Source organism: Centropristis striata, chromosome 6 (genome assembly GCF_030273125.1).
Source record: "Centropristis striata isolate RG_2023a ecotype Rhode Island chromosome 6, C.striata_1.0, whole genome shotgun sequence".
Lineage (NCBI taxonomy): Eukaryota > Metazoa > Chordata > Actinopteri > Perciformes > Serranidae > Centropristis > Centropristis striata.
In genome coordinates this window covers 29659550-29682234 of record NC_081522.1, presented here as the reverse complement: position 1 = coordinate 29682234, position 22685 = coordinate 29659550, and the positions used below count along the sequence as shown (strand labels likewise).

Sequence of the window (22685 nt, the reverse complement as noted above, 5' to 3'; positions counted from 1 at the left end):
GTTGCAATCTGCAACCTTACCACTAAATGCAACTGGATTCTACACACTGGATCTTTTAAATATCAGAAACTATCAGCTCCTATGATTCTGCCTGCACACTCCTTCGTACGCACACCTCCTCACTGCTCCACAAGCTTTTTGAGGTTAGCCCAGACTAGACCGGGCTTAGGTCATCTCTGAAGTCATATAAATCATTTTCCAATGTCTCCGAATGACGCAGTAGTTGGTCTCCTGGAGCAGCAGGTCACAGTAGGAGATATGGGAACCTCAAAGCCTGGGCATATTGTGGGTGTGTGTGTTTATGTGTGTGTGGGAGGTGTCTTGTTTTGGGTGAGCTGCATGATGTAAGGTCAGAGCCAGAAAGGGGGAAGGAAAGTAAGAGAATACTCAAAAACATAAACATAAATGCCACATAGCCATTTACAAACTCAGGAAGTGCTGCATGAATTTAAAGAACAAGCATTACAACATTTCCACAGTGTAAAATAAATGTAATAAAGTAATTACACAAATCACATCTCAATTATAAGACCAACGCAGCCAGAACATGTGGCATTTTATCTGACATTTGTCATTTGAACAACTTTAAAATCAACAATTATTGATTTTCAAAATCATAGCATAGAATATGTTATATCTTGTATATATTTATCTTCTGCAAATGTGCCTGAACAAATTCAGGCATGTTTTGTTCAAACTAAACTAATCATGTGGAGTGTGATCCATTAAGATGTTGGACAGAAGAGCATGTAAAACATGGAAACAAAAAGTCTCAACAAATAGGCTTGATGCTCATGATGTCACTATGTGATAATTAAATGTAATATATGTTCATGGGAGCATTATCCAGTGTGAACAATCCATCTTGTCTATATTATGATATCACTGCTCCATAGGGCAAGAGTAGATGATCATTACATTTATGTAATCTGATAAATTCAATTAAAATGTTGTGTTTGTTGCAACCCAGAGGAAGCAAATAAAAAAATATATAAAAACACAAAATTCAAAGTGGTAAATAGGCTTACTTTCATATGTCATAAGTACAACCAGCCCAAGTCTTAAGTGTTTCAGTCAGTCTCTGCTTTAGGATGATAAAAAAAACACAATGAACACACAGACAGTCTGCATGGAAACATAAGACTCAAGAAGCCGACACAGAGCCGACCAGAATCTGTATTATTCATTTTTAAGGGATCTGATTGGTTAGTAGTGGGAGCTGTTGACTGTGTTGGTCTCTTATCTTGAAAAGGTAAGGTGCTCAATATAAGTGCTAGGACAGAAAACCCAGATTACCCCTGAAGTTACCCCCTGCTTTGTAGTAGCTTGCTATGATCCAGATGACTGTCAATAAGCTTCACATTTACCGGATGGGGCTTAAGGAATATGCTATGACAGCAGTTCTAGTGTCCCATCATCGAGACTGAAATGTGAAGAACTCTGCTGTCTGTGTTGTTGTGTTTGTGTGTGTGACTGTTGGTCCTTTGCTGCTCCCTTGTGGTCGAATCGGGTATAAGTACCTCCATACCTCCGTCTGTCTGTCTTTCTGCATCACAGCTGGATGCTGTACAGCTGTTACCATGGCGTTTGCTGTGTTTGTGTGCTGCTGATTGGTTACAGACTTGTTGGCTGTAAGTCAGATCTCTGTTCCAGTTAGTGAGTAACAACATTTATACTTTAGATTTACCAAGAACGAGCAGCAACCGCACACGCACACGCACACGCACACACACACACACACACACACACACACAGTGTTCCATGTTAAATGTTAAATGACAGGTTTAGTGTGTTGTCATGTTGCTAACAGACCAACATGTCCTAATTTTATGATGAAACCACAAGCAGCTGTGGAGCTCCGTCTCTTTCACACCTGCAGCAGCAGCAGTTGACAACAGCAGGTGTAGTTCAAAGAAAATCTGTCAATTCAAACTAACACGATCTATAAACCTGTTGCTATACACTCAGATTTTGTGTATGTCCACAAATGATCAGTCTCATTTTGACTGTAGTAGTGAGAGACAGAGCTGTCTAATGTTCTGACAGCTTTATGTTAACCAGTATCACAGTCATCCAGTACTTGCTGATGGTACATGGTACCAACAGGAGCTGGTCCAAAATATCAACAAACAGGTTTAATCCCATAGAGACATAGCGCCACGTGTCATACTCAGAAGACCACTCCCAATCAGTGACACAATACACAACCATGTGCTGCTTAGATGTTAACAAAATGCCAGTTTCTAGCTAAAAGTATTAGATTTAAACATATCGTATGATTATTTTAGCACTCTGTCTACCAGAAAGGACAAGTTGGCTGTTAGCAAGCTAATGTTAGCTATTTGTAACCAAGCTAACGTTAGCTTTATGTTATCAAGCTTATGTTAGCTATATGTTACCAAGCTAACGTTAGCTATATGTTAGCCGGCTAATGTTAGCTATATGTTAGCCAGCTAATGTTAGCTATATGTAACCAAGCTAATGTTAACTACAGTCATGGAAAAAAATATTAAACCACCCTTGTTTTCTTCAATTTATTGTTAGTTTTAACGCCTGGTACGACTAAAGGTACATTTGTTTGGACAAATATAATGATAACAACAAAAATAGTTAATAAGAGTTTCATTTAAAAGCTGTTATCTAGCCATTTTCCATGGTTTCCTTGATAATGATTTTGGTTATTATCAAGAAAACCATGGATATCAGCTCTTAAATGAAACTATTTTGAGGTATTTTTTATTATCATTATATTAATCCAAACAAATTTACCTTTAGTTGTACCAGACATTGAAATGAACAATAAATTGAAGAAAAAAAGCGTGGTCTAATAATTGTTTCCATGAATGTTCCCAAGATAATGTTAGCTATATGTTATCAAGCTAATATTAGCTTTATGTTAGCATGCTAAACAAAAGCACTTAACACTGCATAATTTTCTGAATGTTCCACTTTCTACTACAACATGAGTTTCACAGTGTCAAATGCTTTAGCTTTATCTGCAGAAAAGTAATTAGCCTAAAACTGACTTTGGATATACTACTGAGGTTGCTCTTACAAGTTTTTAATTTGGTTTGGTTTGCTTACACACTGTGCTTTATCAAGCGTACCAAGCAAACAAATGTCATGCTGTTGACACTGACCTTCGTCTGTTGGACAGAATATGTGAAGAAAAATAGCTGCCACTTTTAAAAGCAAGTACTTTAATGTATTGTTGGCATATTTTTTTAAACTTTCATGTGGCGTTGATCCACTGTGCGATTGAATCCTTTAACCACCATTCTGTCGCTAAATAATTTTAAGCCTTTTTTTGTGTGTGAGTCCTGTGATCAACCATATTTCAATAAGGGCCTTCACGCCATCATTAGTCTGTCCATGACACATCTTTCAAGCCTGCTCTTGTCCCATTTTTTTGCAGACTAGATTTCGGTTCCTTGGTCCACACCAGAGTTCGTTTGAGCATTCACACCAGCAAAAACCAAACAGGCTATCAGAGAAAACGGCTCGATTTAAGCAGACCAAACAGCTCAGTTGTGATGCCCCCTTAGTGCCAAAATGCACTTCATATGTTAGATATACTGAGTTTATCTTCCCCTTCAATTGCTGATGTCTCACATTTGTATATGTCTGTATCCACTTTTTTCCTCTTAAAAGTTCAGTTTTTCGGTTCATCAGCTTGTAAAAAGTTAGCTATGGGCTAAGCTTCACCCTGTTGTTAGTGCTTTTCACCACACAGCATCTTTTAGACATTTTCTGTTGATAACAGAGGGAATTGTCTAGGAGGCTCGTTCTTTCTATACAAAGTCAGTGGAGAGAGATGGATTGTTTATCCTCTCTGGTTGGGGCGGGGCTTAATTGTGCTCTGTTTCTATGTCAAAAACCATTCATCCTAAAGTGAGAACGGCCATAGGGATGATAATGTTCTCAGTCTGAGAATGTCTCATGGGCTAATGCCCTTCACACTGACACTCACACTGCAATCACACACATCTTTATAGACATACAGACACACATGACTACCTTTTATTGGTGTTATTCTGTCCTAAAACACACATTTGCATGTAAGAAACTCTCATATAAATACATGTGACACTGACAGTAAGTTAAAGGCAAAGTGCAGCCCAGTTTAAGGCCAATGTTCAGGCTTTTCTCACATGTCTGCAGGTTGCATCACCACCACCATCACTCATGTGTTAACTTGCAGATGATATGAGGGCTGACTTTGCTTTGATCATGCACAAACACAGCAGCTGAGCAACGTTTCATCTCGTACAGCAGCACACTCCCTCACTCACTCCTTTTTTTGTCTTCCAGCATTTAAAAAGTAGTCCCTGTCTGTCAGAGTGCACAGGCACTTATCACATAGAGCTCTATTGTTCCTGGGCTGTGAGGGAGCAGCAGAGAGGTAGCAAATGGATGAGACAGAGTTTGTGAAGGACAGATGTGATGGGTGTGTGTGTGTGTGTGAGAGAGAGAGAGATTGAGAGAGAGAGAGAGAGAGGGAGAGAGAGGAATGGAGGGCCTGAAGGAAAAAAGGAAGAGAGAGTGGGAAGGAGGGAGGGGCCGCTGAACAGATGTGGGCAGAGAGCCTCATTTTCCACCCCAAACTGCAGAGAGCAGGAACAGCAGCTACGTAGACTTTACTGAATCACACCAGACCGAAGACATGCAGGACTTCTTTTTCTCTAAAGTTTTCACTTGGGAATCTATGACACCAGAGTTAAAGTGAATTTAAGTGTTGATTTGGTACATTTCCGTCTTCTTTTGTAGCTAATTAGCGTTACAAAAATGTGTAGTTACATTTGATCTTGGTTTTTCTCTTATGGTGTCAAGAAAATCAGCAGCTTGCAGCGCTGGAAACTGCCAGTTGGATCTTTTTTTTCCCTGGGAACTCCACCCTCAGCCGTTCTTAAATATACCTTATTTGTTTTTCTCACTCATTTGCAACGAAGGGAGGAGGCAGAAACAGCAGAGAGAGGTTTGATAGTTGAGGATTTAACGTGTGAAATGGTTCATACACAGTTTGTGTATTAACACATGGACCGTCAGCTGAAGACAGGGTGGATTTATCAGCATGTATGAGAGACACAAGCGGAGGTACAGCTTCTGTGCCAAAGGAGAGAGGACTGTGGATGTGGTGCTGATTAAGGTAGGAGGGTGTGGGTGTTTGTGTTTGTGTATGTGTGTATGACTTCACAAACGATGTTTATAAGAAAACATGCTCTAAACCGCACCATATAACAGTTGTAAAGTATTGTTCATTTGAAAGTACATTTTTCTCATTGAATGGTTTTCAATGGCTGCTCCTTTTGAATTCATGATTTATTGGGCATTTAGTCTGCAGGCTCACATGTCATATATGACACTGTAACCAATATGGAAGCATCAATTTACCCTTTGGACACTTTGTTCAGCTGTCATCACCTATAAGATGCCTTGCAGTCACATGACTTTTGCTGTCTGTCCTTGTTGCAGCAATATTGGGTACCAAACGTAGCCAGGCTCATATTCACAACACAAAGTTAATGCTAGCTCTCTTCATTACCAATGTCACTCATGTCACATCTAGATAGCAAAGAACAGAAAAGGTATGCAGAGAAAATATCAGTAATTGGATGTGATCCTTATGGAATCTCTTTTGAGCTTTTCCGGCACTGACATCGTCGGAGGTGTTGCCAGACTTTTCATTTCAGGAAATCTACATCTATCTGCTACATCACCTCTCTCCATACACCGGAGAAAATTTGAAAGCCTGTGTGAGATGTACATCGGGATACTGCTAATAAACTAGCCAACAACTGCTATCTCACTCTGTATGGATTAGCTGTTAGTAGCAGTTAGCATAATTTGAAAGTATTGCTATGAAAAGACACGTCCAATGAACCAGGATTTACTGGTTGCTTTATTGTCTCCTTACTTACTTACCTACTTACCTTCTTACTTACTTACTTACTTACTTAGCCCTATGGTGGAACAACCTTCCAAACGCTATACGATGTGTTGAAGACCCAGCTCTTTACTGATCACCTACATACATAATCAACACACAGCACACACACACACACAAAAAAAACCTGCTCTTGCGTCCCAAAAACACTTACGTCCTAAAGCACTTACGTTCTAACAGGACTCAACTTAATATATGCCACTTAGTCTTGCTTATTCTTGTGTTGTTTCTTGACTTCATCCTTGCTTGAGTTGTATGATCTCTCAAATGTACGTCACTTTGGATGAAACCGTCTGCTAAATGACATTGTAGATTGTAGCTACTTACTTACTTAATTACTTACTTATCTACTTACTTTCTTACTTACTTACTTACTTACGTACTTACTTACTTACTTACTTACTTACATTGATGGAAAAAAGCAACAAGATATTTAGCCAATTCAGTTAACATTAACATGATATTTACTGATATATGATTAGCCCACAGGCTAACGAGCAAGCTAACAAGAGTTGTTTTCCAACACAATGACATTATATTCTGTTGGAACTCACAGTGGACAAAATGTGAGCTACACAGGCAACTATTTTCGGTCAGCATCCAATATTTATTGCTGCTAACCATTCCAGATGCCTGTTTTCCTCTTTAGTTAGTCTCCTTTCATGTTATCACAGCCCACTGCTGAACATATCAAAAGCATTTTTAAGTTTGAAAGGCAGTACCCAATAAAGCGGCAACCAGCACCAAAGAAGTGTTTGTGACGTCAGCTGCAGTGCAGGGCATCTATATACAGGCTTTAAGCAGAGCATTTAATGTCCTCACTTTCCATGTCATTGTCAGTGGTAGTGTTTACATAAAAGCAAATGAAAGATGAAGTGTGCCGACACAGATACCTGTGTGTGAATGGATAGAGGAGATGATGAACACTAGTACTGTACTGGAAAACAAACAAAAAACAAATTCTCATTCCTGGTATTTTTCATTTTGATTCTATATTTTTGGAGATATACAGTACTGTGCAAAAGATTTAGGCAGGTTTAAAAAAAATGCTGTAAAACAAGAATCCTTTCAAAAATAGAAATGTTTATAGTTTGTTTTTTATCAATTTACAAAATGCAGAGTGAGTGACCACCCTTTGCCTTCAAACCAGCATCAATTCGTCTCTCCATTTTTCACACCTGTCTAAGACTTTTGCACAGTGCTGTATTTCCTGACTTTTGGAACTTAACTTTTCATCATGCATCAAGTAAATTGTTGCCATGGAGATGGCGGGACATCCTCATTGGATGTAGGTCACACAATGTGACTGAGCAGACGTTCGAGAGCAATAAAAATAAATGTTGTTTGTAATATCTATAAATAGTTTGTCTGTACTTTCTGCTTGGAGAGTTCATCAGACACAGATATGAAAATCAAAACACTTCACTTCACCCTCCACACTTTGATTAACAAGCACTTACTGAAAACAGTATATGGTGATATTCGCTTGTTTTCTTCACTTAAACAAAGATTTTGACTCAGACACAGAAAGTTTTATTGTCATTCAAACCACAGCATGGAAGAACAAAGTGTAGTTTCCCAGGTCTCGGTTAACATTACTGAGATTAAATACTGAGATTAAAAAAATATATATACATGCCAGTACCTAAATAAATAAAAACTAAAATAAGACAAGATTTGCATAGCGTACGGCAGCAGCAGGTGTAAACATAGCAAAATGCAAGAGTGCAGCAAAACATAGTGTAGCAGCAGCTGGTAAAGTGACAGGATGACATGATTAAAGTGCAGTGTTAGTGTGTTGTAAGGGGAAGTATGGGCGCTGGTGCAATGTTCAGACCACGGGTGGCGGCGCAGTTCAAAAGTCTGACAGCCTCTGGGTGGAAGCAGTTTTTCAGTCTCTTTTTGACATAAAGGGCTCTATTTCTCTATTACTGACTTGTTCACTGAGGTAGAGGGGCCAGACTGTGTGATATGGTTAAGTTAATGTACTTGAAAAATAGGTGAGTTGTTCAAATTGGAGACAAACGGCCTGAATTCTTCAGCCAGAGAAGAGGTGTCAGACAGGGTTGACTTTATTTAATGTGTATATAAATTAACTTTTATATACTTGACATTGACATACTCACTATATGTTAAGTTAAATTTCACTCACTTTAATCATTCATCTCATATACTCCATACAGGGCTATAAAACAGTAGATTAAAATTAGCACACGCTTAGCACCTGTGCAAGTATGTGAGACAGAGCTTCCTGTGTGTGTGTGTGTGTGTGTGTGTGTGTGTGTGTGTGTGTGTGTGTGTGGTGTCAGGGTGTGTGTAGTTGTTTGTGTGATGGATGAATCAACATTCCTCACCATTTCAGTGATGGAATGTAACTAATTACATTTGCTCAAGTACAGTACAATTTTGAGGTAATTGTACTTTTCTTGAGTAATTCCATTGTATGTAACTTTATACTTCTACTCCACTACATTTAGAGGCAGATATTAGACTTTTTACTCCATTACATTTAGCTGACAGCTTTATTTCCTTTCCAGATTGAGATTTAACATAAAATCAATTAAAAGTGATTAGACCTTTTTTAAATGAAACGCCATAACAGTATATTAAGTAGTTAAAATGAGCCCTATCTTTACAAAATTAAATAAATACATCAATACAAATAATCAAATAATATATTGATAATATATAAAACAATTTGAGTGGGTCAATTCTGCATAATGAATGCTTTAACTTTCGATACTTTAAGTAAATTCTGATGCTGATGCTTTTGTACTTTTACTTCAGTAAGTTTTGAATGTAGGACTTTTACTTGTAGTGGAGTAATTTCACAGTGTGGTATTAATACTTTTACTTAAGTAAGGTATCTGAATACTTTCTCCACCACTGTTAGTAATCGTGTGATGGTGAGATGGCGGCTGTGTGCAGACAAGAGATGTGATCCATGAACAGATTATCATAGCTTGTAAAAATGCAGCGCCTCGACATTACAGACGTGTTACACATACCAGTCAAATCAATCCATCAATCACACTTTTTTGTGTAATACTTTTCATACAAATACAAATCCTCCATGTCCACACACAACGCAATGACATGACGTCATAATTTAAAGTAGTAATAAGAACAGTAAAAATGACAATGAAAACAAGAACTGAGGATCTATCTTAAATCTCAGCAGTAAAAGAATATAATCAGTAATTGGACAGATGAATGGATGAATGACCAGACTTAAACTATTAAATACAATAAATACATTAACAGATTTAAAAAAAAAACAATTACAGAACCGACTAATACAGTAAATAAGTAGAGAATGCAAGTTGTGGTGGGGATGCTGGATAGCTGAAGCTACGTTGCCATGTAGGCTGGAACGTGTCAGAAGAAGTTGAAGTAGGAATAGTTTGAAAAGTGGGATTGGGTGAAATTAATAATAATGGAATGAAAAGTTGAATAACACCAATAATGAATGGAAAATGTGGAATGTGTTTAAGTTCACTGAAGAGCTGATGCTACACAGCAATGGTGACTTAAATGTGTTAGAAGAAGATGAAGTACTAGAAACAAGAATATGAAGTAGTAGGGGTAGAAGAAAAATATCTAATACGATAGATAAATAAATAAAGCTTGATTACAGACCAGACTAAAAAAATAACAAAAACAAATCTTTAGACATGTAAGTAAATAACTAAGTAAGTAGGTAAGTAAGTAGATAAGTAGGTAAGTATGTATGTAAGTAAGTAAGTAAGTAAGTAAGTAGGGAAGTAAGTAAGTAGGTCAGTAAGTATGTAGGGAAGTAAGTAAGTAAGTATGCATATATGTAAGTAAGTAGGTAAGTATGTTAGTAAGCAAGTAGGGAAGTAAGTAAGTAAGTATGCATATATGTAAGTATGTAAGTACGTAGGTAAGTATGTAAGTACGATGTATGTATGTAAGTAAGTATGTTAGTAAGTATGAAATATGAAGTACTAGAAACAAGAATATGAAGTAGTAGGGGTAGAAGAAAAATATCTAATAAGATAGATAAATAAATAAAGCTTGATTACAGACCAGACTAAAAAAATAACTAAAAAAATCTTTAAACATGTAAGTAAATTACTAGGTAAGTAGGCAGGTAAGATATTAAGTATTTAAGTATGTATGTATGTAAGTAGGTAAGTAAGTAAGTAGGAAAGTAAGTGAGTAGGGAAGTAAGTAGGTAAGTAAGTAAGTAAGTAAGTAAGTAAGTAAGTAAATAAATAAGTAAAGGCTCTATTCAGGATTTACCAAAACATTTTTATCAACAAGGTGGAACAGATTTTCTGTTTCTGCTCAGTGTGTAGTCTCCCAGTTGTGTCTCTGTAGCATTTTCGTCGTCTATTACTTTCTCTGGGTTTTCAAAGCCATCTTTTGTTAACAAAAGTCAGACATGAACAGTTGTTAGAAGAATATCCTAAAATCCATTTGGAATTTAGGGGTGTTTCTATTAAAAAGCATACACACATTATCTACTGTAAAGTTACAATTTTGCAGGAGATTTAGAAGAGATTAAGAAAAGAGGAAGAAACACTCATATTAATGAGGACACGGACAATAAACATGAGAATTCATCAAGTCTTCACACAGACGTCTGACATGAGAAGCTAAATGCTGCCTGTTGTCTCCTACACGCTGGAGAGTCGCTCTTTTGTGCTGAATGTTAATAGACAGAGCCGGCCACATGCAGGCAAGACAACAGACCCATTGAGGCAAGTGGACGAGGGGACAAAGGACTCATTGGGTTCACTCAACTAAATATGAGGTCACTCTGATGGCTCGGCCTACAAGAGTTGCACAACAGACCAGTGGGGGGACCTTAAGATCCATTGCTGATTTTTTGTTGGGTTTTGTTTTAAATCCATATGTTGGAATACAAATATGCCGGTGTAAAGATGTAACAGTAGGCACAGAGTGTTCTGTAGGTATGTGTCCTTGATCTCTTTTGATTTTTTGTTTATATATATATATAATGTCCATGTGTATTTATGTGAGCAAATGTTAAAGTATAAATAAGGGTTGTCCAGTGTTACTTTTTTAATTTGTTTTCGTTGTTTTGACATTGTAATAAAACTGCAAATATATATATAATTATAACTTATGTACTTACTTGCGTACTTAGTTACTTACATACTTATTTACTTACATACTTAGTTACTTGCGTGCTTGCTTACTTACATACTTACTTATGTACTTAGTTACTTACTTTTTTACTTACTTATGTACTTACTTGCCTACTTAGTTACTAACGTACTTATTTACTTACGTACATACTAACTGGCATACTTGTTTACTTATGTACTTACTTACTTACGTACTTACTTACTTACTTACTTACATACATTTACAGTGAAATAAATGCAGAACAATATGTAAGTTTATCTGATCAACTCAACGACTAGAGCAATGTCAGCTGCAGCAGTCAGCATTAGAGCGACTCATGGTACACTTGTTGTGGGTGACTTGGTTAACTCACCACATTAAAAAGCAACATTGAGCTGCACTCTTTGTAGATCTCTCCACAACAAGTCCACAGATGGTTGATAAAGGTGACCCAAAAAGATCCATATTAGGCCCTTTTCATTCACATCATACACAAGCATTTCTTTTGCAACTAAGCTGATCTGCATCTAAGTCGATACAGAATCACAGAAGTCTTATAGAGAACCCCACCTACGTTTCTCTGACTTTACACTGAGCTGGCTGTGTGTGCTTGCTGGGGTGGAACAGTTATTTGCTTGTGACCTGTGAGTTCGTATCAGTGAGTGTGGTGGTACACGTTGATATGCTCCCACTGTGGCTTGAACATGTGAGACATACGCACACACACAGTGCACACTGCTTGTTGTGGGTGTTTCCGACAGTCACATGTGAAGCTAGTGGGTGACATCATATTTTAAAAGTCACGTGACGCTGACTTGTACACAGGGGAGTTCTGCATAGAACTAGCTGATGGTAGTTTGGACTGGGAGGACAGTAGAGAACTGGTGCTGCAAAGTGCACATTAAAAACAACGTGCTCCAAAAGAGAAAATTACCCTGAAATTGACTGAAGAAATGACGCTTCCTTGTCTTCCTCTCTTTTCTTTTTGTCTCTTAGATCCAGAGGGAGAGAGATGTTTCCTGCTCTGAAGCCAACACAGTAACAACATGCACAGGTAAACTTTAAATCCACTAGGAGAGGAAAAGAGGCCTACATTGAAACACATGTATACATGTTTGTTACTAGTGCTTCTTGTCTCAGTAAGTGAGGGGAATCCTTGGATGAATGAAATGTTGTGTGGCCGAAGTTGAGAACAGGTGAGAGAGCTTCTAAAGCAAAATGCAAATGTTACTTGAGATTGTGTCTGCAAGCAGAAATGAAGCCTTGCATGCATGCAGGACACAGAAGTCATATGCCTCGCTGTAACCAGCTGACAGCCCACTGATTAAATAATTTCCCATCAGCCACACACACACACACACACCGATCACAGCCCATTCTCACAGAAAGATGGTCTTTTTAAATATGATTCCCTCCTCACTGATCCCTGCTACACCAATAATGGCACCCAGTAGCTGTGTTTCAATCACAAATCAATGAATTTCAATGTGCATTTTGAAGATTGACATGAGAAAAGCTGGATGGAAACACCAAAATAAAAATAATAAAAACATTTGAAAATGTGCATAAAAGTTTTTACGCTCGCTTGAGGTGTTTTTTTTCCCTCTCAAAAACTTGTTCATGCTCTAAACAGGAGATGGAAACAATTTTTGCAGAAATATTCTGACGTGGCAAACATTTAACTCATGACTGATCAGCTGTTTCCGCTCTGTCAGTCAAGACGAGCTGACATGAAAGAACAATTATAAGTTGTCCAATTGAATCTAATTCCTGAAGACATATTTTCTAGCAACCTCTTGCTCCCTTATTTTTATTCTCTCTTGCTCAACCTCTTCCACTGTTTACTGGCAGATTAGCCTACAGTAGTGAAGGGACAATGAAGCTTTGTGAAACATTTGCTTTATTTTTTGACCCGACTAGATGGCAGTCTTGGCTTTAAAAAAAAAGTCTTTAGCAATGGTAATTGAGTGTGTTTGTTGAACAAAGAGCACCATCAAGTGGGCTTCATAAATAAAGCAAATGGTTCACGAAGCTTCGTTGTCCCTTCACTAGCCTACAGCAATACATTACACTGCCATCTTATTACAAAAGTAAGTTAATGCAGCTTTGTATATTCGCTCAAAACCAGTTGGTGGAAACGTCCCTAATTTGCATTTTCATTTAATGCCACATTTCAAAATTTCACATCAAAATTTGATTTAACTTTGATGGAAACAAAGTTACTGTTGCAGCTGCTGCTGCTGCTATTTAAAAAACTTGCCTCCACCACTCCAGGAACTGAGCCGGAAGGCCATGGTACAATTCATAGAAATTAAGAAAAGAAAATGTTTTTTTTTATTATTGGTGCAAATTAAAGAAAACTTGTTCAATCAATAAAAATAAAATGAAAATCAGGCACCATTTATCAATAAGGCACAATGTAACTATGGCTCATAGTCAGACCTTGACAGACACATTAACAACTTCTTTTAATGCAAAATGTGGACGCTGATGATCTACGTATTTGGTTTCATGTAATGTTTGGTTGATTCTTAGTAACAATGTAAAATAAAGTATGATTAGTCGGCGCGCTGGCTGTCTCACATACACACACAGGCTGCTTCTTTGTGGTTTGGGTCATATGAGGTCAGTTTCCTGTCTGAGTGGATTGCAACCCGCGCTGCAATAAGCTGCTTGTACAGACATGGTACTACATATTGAAGGACAAGATGTTATATTACCTCACTCACTTACCCAGCAATCTGTCCCTGTCTCTTCTCCTCCTCTTTTTCTTTCCAGACGTCCATCCAGATACAGAGGAGTGTGTGTCCGTGTGTTTGTTGCACAGAGACAGAGACAGTGTGAAAGCCAGTACGCAACTGGATGACAGTGTTTTCAAAAAGGTACAAAATACACACACATTTACACACACACATCCATGTGTAAAGAAAATGCTTCCTGGCAATAAAGAGTCAGGGAACACTTCCAGTAGCAAAATACAAGAAAAACTTTAAACGGGTGGAAGAAAAAGTATTCAGGTCCCTTACTTAAGTACAAGTACTAATACCACTCTGTTAAATTACACGACTACCAATAAAAGTCCTGCATTAAAAACTAACTGAAGTTAAAGTACAAAAGTATCAGCATCAAAATGTACTTAAAGTATCAAAAGGAAAAGTACTCTTTATGCAGAATGGACCCACTCAGATATTGTTTGATTGTCATTATTGATGCATTTATGTAAGCAGCATTGTACTGTTGTCCAGATAGGGCTCATTTGAATTACTTAATACACTGTTATGAGGTTTAATTTAAAAAAATGTCTAATCACTTTAAATGTATCATGTTTTTTATGTTAAATAATGACGTGAGGAGTTACTAAAGCTGGCAGCCAAATGTAGTGGAGTAAAAAGTACAAGATTTACCTCAAAATGTAGTGGAGTAGAAGTATAAAGTTACATAACATGTAAATATTCAAGTAAAGTACAAGTACCTCAAAATTATACTAAAATACTTGAGTAAATGTACTTTCCACCACTGATGAACAGACAGTGAATAGTTCCCAGTAATGAGCAGATGGGAAACACCTTCAAAATATAAAAAGATTCTTAAAAAGACCCCACTAGAAAACAAATGGAAATGAAATAGATAGAAAACACCTCTTATTATGTCAGGAAACTATTCCCAGTATTGAACAGATAGAAAACACCTCCTGGGGAGAAAGGAAGGGAAAAAAACATCAGTAAACACTTCCCGGCAATAAAAAAGATAGAAAATACCTTCCTGTAGAAAACAAACCAGAAACATTTGCTGATAATATACAGACAGGAAACGCATCTCGATAAGAAAAGATAAGAAGTGGGGGGAAAAAAGGAAACACTTCTTGGTAATAAATAGATAGAACTTTCTTGTAGAAAAAAACAGGAAACACTTCCAGGTATTTAACTGGCGTGAACCATCATGTCATCCCTCTAAGATGTAGTCAAATAGAAGTATAAAGTAGCAGTGAATGTCCCAGTACCTCGATTTTTCATTGATTAAGAGTTTTACTTTGAACTTTAAAAAAAATTCTGAATGCTTATAAAAGCATCAAAATAGAACTTGGTTATCAAAAAGTTTTGATCGTGGCATGACCCTCATTAGGGGTAAGCCCCTAAAATCCTAGAAATACCCCTGCTTACCACCACTACTCAGAGAGGAAACACTTCCTCGTACAAGAGAGAGGAAACACTTCCCCCTCTGCAGCTTGGCAGGAATCTGAGGAAAAGCAGCTGACGTTGATGGAAGCTATAAAACGTGTGTGCATGTTATTACAGAGACAATTTGAAGAAGTCTCTACTGGGCAGCATTTACTTTGCTCAGAGTGTGACTCACTTGGGAAGAGGCCGTTTCCACTCACTTTCCTCATAAACCTGTGGTCACACTAGGGCTGGGCAATATGGACCAAAAGTCATATCCCGATGTATTTAGGCTGAATATCGATATACCGATATTTTAATCGCAAAGTGAGAGACCATGTTCAGTCAAAGTCAAAGCCAAATATGACATGTCACAAGTAGTTTTATTGAAACTGTTTATTTAAGTGAACATAAATACTGTATAACAGGAGTACCTTTTTTTTAAATTCAAAGCTCCATAAAGTGCACATTTAAATTAAAAAAAAATCTTAAATAAAAATAGCCTATGAAATAAAATAGGCCAATCGTTTTCTGAAATAAATATATTTATATGAGAAAAAAATAACAAAAATTACAAAAAAAGTAAATATGACAAACCCTAGTCAGGGCAGCATTTATATATAACGAAAGAAAAAAATATTAAACTATATCGATATATGCGATATGGTCTAATTCCATATCAAATGTAAAAATATATGGATATATCGCCCAGCCCTAGGTCACACATGCAAATTTAACATTGCAGAATATTTACATAACATAGTCATATGAAAACCAAACGTCTTCACAGGGATAAGGAGATTTAAAAAAAAGTTTTTCAGGTCATCACTTCCTCTCAGGGTAGTTTAGGATGAGAGCTAAAACTAACATTGTAGAAAGTATTTTGTGTAGTTGGGAAATCTCAAGTGTTGTGATGTTCTATGATGTTTTGCACTATTACTCCATCTGATCCGTGTTATTTTCCTCTCCAGCCTAAAGATCCTCCCCCCGGTCACAGGGACAGAGGGGCCCGGGCCTCCTGTTCCTCCACACAGGGAGCCGTCAGACCCTGCGAGGGGGCTCTGTCAGCGGGCACACATGACACCGTGGCCCCTCAGAACTCCATACTGTCCTGGAAGTCAGAAACGGAGGACAGAGGTAAAGTACAGTGTTCTGTTATGTTTTCTCACAGAAGCTTTTATATTTTTCTGAAGAATCCCAGCAATGTCTTTTCTAGGTATATTGACAATAAGGGTTTACAAAACAGAAGTGTACTACTCATATCATAATGTTCTAAACCCCTATACAATCTAAACTTTCAACATTAACATAACCAAAATAAAAACGAGAGATTTACGACTAGAACTAAAACACACAGCACTGAGCTGTATCTCAGTATACTATACAAGTATATATGTGCTGATCAGATGGTGGCTAGTCATGGCTGATCAAGTTAAAAATCCAACATAGATTCCCCTTTAACCCTCCTGTTATGTTCGTTTCTCAGGAACAACAATAATGTTCGTGGGTCAGTTTTACCCGGGGCATGTTTAATTACCCAAAAGTGTCAGAAACTAAAAAATCCCAATAAACATTGCTGTTCTTTACCTCTCACAGATCATGGTTCAATGAGGATAATTCACTCATTTTTTAATAAAAAATGCATGTTGAAAATGTTTTTATGTACACTGGAAAGATCTACATATCAAATACAATGGTTATACATGACATTGGCCTAAATATGTCAATGTATTTAGATTTTTAAACTTTGAAATGGGTTCATTTGACCCGCAACATAACAGGAGGATTAATAAACCTAAAAAAGCTAATGTTGCCAGTGGATAACAGTTCTGTTTTTCTGTTATTAATCCAAGGAGGAGGAGAAACAGAAGGTGGAGGAGGAGAAGAAGAAGAGAAAAAAGACCAGCTTTTAGGAAATCCAGTCTCCTCTGCCATCTTGCGAGCTTCCATCCGTTCCTTGTCTCCGTTCCGTCGTCACAGCTGGGAGCCGGGGAGAAACAACACTGCAGCAGATATGGACATGGCACAGCGCAGGTACTGGCAGTCTAACATATGTGACTAATAACATCCTGAAGACTTTCTTTCTGGGTTAACATTTTAAAATATCTAGTCCTAACATCTCTTCGAGTCCAAAGCACGGACGCACATCATGAAACAATGGGAAAACATTTCTTTGTTTTCTCTCGGTCTGTTCTCACCTTCTCCACTGTCAAAGATACAGACCTCATTCTACACATTCATCATTAAAATAAAAAAGTCATGTGATTTACTTACTTGTAAAAATGCATTTGAAGGAGGAGATATGCTAAATCTGGTTGACACACTTTGTCTCTACAAAAGTCGATAAAAACAGACAAAGGGTAAAATGCACCTCTAACTACATTTCTGCACACATTAATGAAGTAATGTGCAAACATTTGGAGCAAAATTGTCAGACATCCAAAAAAAGCCCCAAAAAAACAACCAAAGACACAACCACATGTACAAAACACAACCAGATACACCGAAAACCACCTAATACAAACACCCAACTGTAACCATAAAGAGGGGGCCCAATAGCAGGGACACACAGGAGGCATGGAGAAAGGTTTAAACAGTTTTTCAAAACTTGCTGCTGAAAGGAGGTGGGGTTGTATTTTTGTAGGCCAACCCGGAAGTAGCATCACATTGGGGTCTATTGAGAATTTGTCTACGGGTTTTTTCCATTGGATTTTGGATCATGGCAGACAATAAGCTCTGTGGCAAACACACAGTTCTGCTGCTGACATGATTTGTTCAGCTGGATAATCTTCACAAATGAACACCACTTTTATGATGTTTGAAGCGTTAATGCAGCTATTGTGAGCTACACCATGGTCACATGACTTAAAGTCACGACTGTTTTGATTCAGATGCTCTCTGACAAGCTAACCAGCTGTTTTAGCAAGCTAGCAAAACCGCAGCCTAATAAAGTGTTTATTAACTGAATCTACAATCTACAAGAGTTCACAAGAGCACTGAAAACACGACTAGAGGCTGTGAGGCGACTAGTGACAGAGTTGCCGTCCGTGTCCAGATGATGATGTTTAATGTCCCCGACAACCACTGTGGTCTCATTTAGTCACTTGTTAGCAACCATATTTTTAAGGACACGTAGAAACTTCAAATTTCACAAGTGGGGGCTAACGTATTTTATGTCATACAATAAAACGCAAGCTTGTGTTAACCACAGACTTTGTTTCAGGCATCTAACCACCAACCCATTCCTAATCCTCATTGAGTTTGAGAGGTTAGACCCCAGGGCGCTAAGTGCTAACTTACTTCTGGGTTTAAGAACTCATTCACAGAAAGACAGATACACAAGAGGGGGAAAAAACAACACGCTGGGAGTCTGAGGCAACGAGATACACATAACGCAACCAAATACAAACACACAACGAACTAGACCAAACACAACAACCGTATTGATGGTGCATTGAGCTTCTATTGCCACCATAAGATTTTAGCCTTAAAAGATGAGTCAGCATAATCATCACAAGTTATTGGCAAATCTTAATAGAACACTTCCAGTCAGTGACATTGGCTTTAGACAGAATATACCTCACCTCTGTTGTCTAATCCAACTGTCTCTGTCGATCCCTCCCTTTCTGTCCACTAACAGTCCATCTGTCCCTTCTTTCAGCTCTTTCAAGAGTCTGTCAGGAGAGGTGAAGAGAGCCAAGCCCCCCCTCCACAGGAGAAGGTACAGCTTTATCCATCACTCTGTTGCTTTACATTTCCACAGTCTTCTTGTTTCTATTGCTCTATATTGTGTTTGTAAGCCAAAGGGCCGGCTCTAACAAGACTGATATGTCAGTGAGTCACTGTCCACGCTTTCCACATGAGACATCCAGTAATTCAGCTCCGGATTCAATCCGTTTATTCATGCTCACATTAGTCACTAATGAGCTGAGCAGTTAGACACAAAGTGGAAACACTGTCTACAACACAACAATGTGGAAATACTGATATTCTTCTGCATGTAGAAAGCTCAGTGTGTTTTCATACCACAGTGGATAACAAAGTGTGTCCACCTCGAAACATCATAGTGTCATTATTCAACTTCAGTCCAGTTTAGAAATTCCGTCTTTAACGGCTGGAGTGCAGTGATTCATCTTTCCAGCCTCTGACTGCTCAAATTACAGTCTACACTTACTCCCAGTACAATGAATGGTGTCCATTGGGAAATGTATTAATGGAATAAAAGAAATGGCTCCACTCCATCTGGTGGGACTGAGGGAGCAGGAGTGATTCAGTCTAATGTGGTGCAGGGATATGTGTCAGCTCCAACATATCAACATGTCAGCAGCTGGGGACAAACATCTGTCTGCATCAAGTCAACCTGTGGGATTAGTATCATAACCACAGTGAGAACAGGAGGCAATTAGGAGACTAACAAGCTTCTGTCCACCTTCCAACTTGATATACCACCTGGGACCAGTCAATCCAGGGATTGTGTTTCAAATGTATTTTCTGATCGCTGCATATCGTCAGTTTATAATGGATGGCTTTGTTGATGTAATGTTGAGTGTAATAAGAAATATGTATGGACTAGGCCTGGGCGATGATATGATCGAGATTAGTGATCGCGATAAATTTCAGGTTGATTAAGGTGATCAGCTGTGAGCATATTTTCTCATATCAGAACACGGAAATTCACACATAAGTATGATGCATTAATTTGCGTCGGAACAGCGATGGTTCGTTCAAAAGCTTAGGACATATGACAACTTACAGAGAAACAAGTTATTACTGGATAGAACATAGTTCAATAAATAAGTTAACAAAACATTAACAGCGTGGGCTTTCTAACAAGTCTGTTTAATCATTTGAAGAAGTACCACCCAAGTGATGAAAATGCGAGCAGAGTCTGCACAGCCTGCCACTGCTGCCAGCACATGTAGCATTAGCAGTTCAGCCACTACTAGCGGTGCAGCCACCAGACCAAAGTAGCAATCAATCGTGTCATCTTTTGCGCAGTATGAGCAACAATTTGTTTATTTTGGGTCTTGCATACCTGCAAAAACACTCAGGGCTGTAAAGTAGTTCACTGTGTTATTTTATATTTTCCTACATTTGTTGTACTGTTGAGTAAAAAAAATGTTTTTATATTTTTCTATGTTTATCTTATTTAATTTGCTTTATTTACTTTGTATGTTGAAGGAAATATTGAACTAATCTCTAGTGTCTTTAGTTTTCAGTACAGATGCTTTAAAACTGGCAGTTTAAAAACAATATAAAAAATGTGATAATAATCAAGATCAGACGATATGAAAAAATATATCTTGATCTTTTTTTTGCCATATCGGCCAGCCCTAGTAGGGACCTTCTCAGTGAATTTCTTATTCTAAAACTACAACAACAACAAAAAACAGTTCGCAAACCAGACAAATCTGTCCACTCATGTTTTATTTGCTCTGTCAGATGAGTTGGGTCACTCTGTCAAGAGTCTGATTTCCACACAACCAGGACCTGAACACTTGGCTTTTCACTGACTTTGGGGAAAAAAATCATATCAAATGATTTTCTGACATGAAATACCATTTACAATACTTCTTCTCCCACACAATACCAGAACAAAAGCTCACCATGTTGTTTCGCTGTTGACTCACAACCTAGTCCATAATCTAGTTTTACAGCATGCAGCTTGTGCAGGCCTGGTTCTGTCAGCATGCAAAAGCCTGCATTACACCCTCAGTTTAATATTTTACAATGTGGTAGCTCTCAGATGCAAGGATTATGTCTGCAGCTCCATGTGCACCTTCTGTGTAAAGGTCTTACAATCATAACGGTAGAAATTACCATTTACTGTTAACCCTCTGGGCCCACTAAGGACATTTTCAGCCATTTCAGAAATTTTTCACTTTATTTTTGGCAATAATTTTGGCTGTGATACTGCAAATGACATGATTTTTGGAAGAAGAATTTCTTTCTTGATATATTTTGAAATTCTAATTGAATTTTTTCTAATGGCTCTATAATACACTGTATACAAGCTTACTACCCTTTCGAGCCCTTTCGGGCTGAAAATGTCCACCTCAAAAAAGGATGCTATAAAAACTTTACAGATTAATATTGTGAGGTCAAGATACACGAAACAGCAAACACACACACACATCTAACAAAACACAGCAAATCTGCTTTATAAAAAATATTAGCATAATGTAGTCAAACTGGCATTTTAAGGGTTAAAATCCTGATGATTATGCAATATTTGATGGTTTTGATGAGGAATGAAGTTGATCAAAAGATTTAACCCAAAAAAGTTGAAAAAATATATATCAGTAATAGTTTTATAGTGTTTTTGGAAGTGGACATGTCTGCCATAAAAGGGTAGTACATTTTAAATCTGACACTACACAAAAAAACTATAAATGCATCAAAATCAATTTTGTTGCTAATCTTTGACATATCCAAGACTGTGATAAAAAATAAATGCCCCAGCCAAAAATGATCTACTAAATAGAAAATAACTCAATTTTTGTTTGTTTTTTCTTTGAAAAACAGTGACATCATGGAATCAAACTGGCATTTAAAGGGTTAAAATCCTGAAAATAATTGAATATTTGATAGTTTTTATCAGGACTGAAGTTGATCAAAATATTTAACCCCAAAAAGTTGGAAAAAATTATATATCAGTAATATTTTAAAGCGTTATTTGGAAGTGGACATGTCTGCCATCAAGTGGCCAAAAAGGGTTTTTTTCATTTTAAATCTACAGACACTACACAAAAACTAAAAATGCATCAAAATCAATTTTGTTCTTAATCTTTGACCTACTCAAGGCTGTGATAAAAACCAATGGCTCAGCCAAAAATTATTTATTATATGGAAAATAACTCAATTTTTTTTGTGTTTTTCTTTGAAAAACAGTGACATTGTGCAATCAAACTGGCATTTAAAGGGTTAAAATCCTCAAAATCTTTGAATGTTTGGTAGTTTTGAGCAGGGCAGAAGTTGTTTAAGAGATTTATGCAGAAAAAAGTAGAAAAAAATATTAATCTGTAAAGTTTTTATAGCATTTTGTTTGGAGGTGGACATTTTCAGCCCAAAGGGCTCGAAAGGGTAGTAAATTAAAGTGGACCCAGAGGGTTAAAGAACAGCAGTAAAACATGCTCTGAGTCCTCTTACTGAACGTCTCCTTTAGGTAGAATCTGTTAATACCAAGCAGTCAGATGTGTCAATAGACTATTAAAACTCAACTAAAATAACATAATTAGAAATCATTCTCCATAACCTTCTCCAACACAACTCTTCCATCAGTCCATCTCCTCAGACTCATTCAGATTTAAACCATACTTTCATCAAATATCTAATCATCTTTCTCTCACACATCTCTTCTCTTTTGTTCATCCACCCTTCATCCCTCTATCTCTCCGTTTCTCCAGTATGAGTTGGTGTCCATCCAACCTGCGTCCTCCCGATCAGGGGCAGATAGACAACAGAAG

At 37.5% G+C, this 22685-nt stretch overlaps 1 protein-coding gene across 1 annotated transcript in view; it reads left to right on the top strand.

Annotated features, from left to right (window-relative positions):
- The window catches only part of akap13 (A-kinase anchoring protein 13), a 116849-nt gene that overhangs the window by 62334 nt on the left and 31830 nt on the right, over positions 1–22685 (top strand). The window contains exons 12-17 of the mRNA XM_059335896.1: positions 12059–12116; positions 13841–13944; positions 16191–16356; positions 17073–17253; positions 18881–18940; positions 22626–22685. Of these exons, the coding sequence (XP_059191879.1) occupies positions 12059–12116; positions 13841–13944; positions 16191–16356; positions 17073–17253; positions 18881–18940; positions 22626–22685 (629 nt within the window). The remainder of the gene's footprint in view (positions 1–12058; positions 12117–13840; positions 13945–16190; positions 16357–17072; positions 17254–18880; positions 18941–22625) is intronic.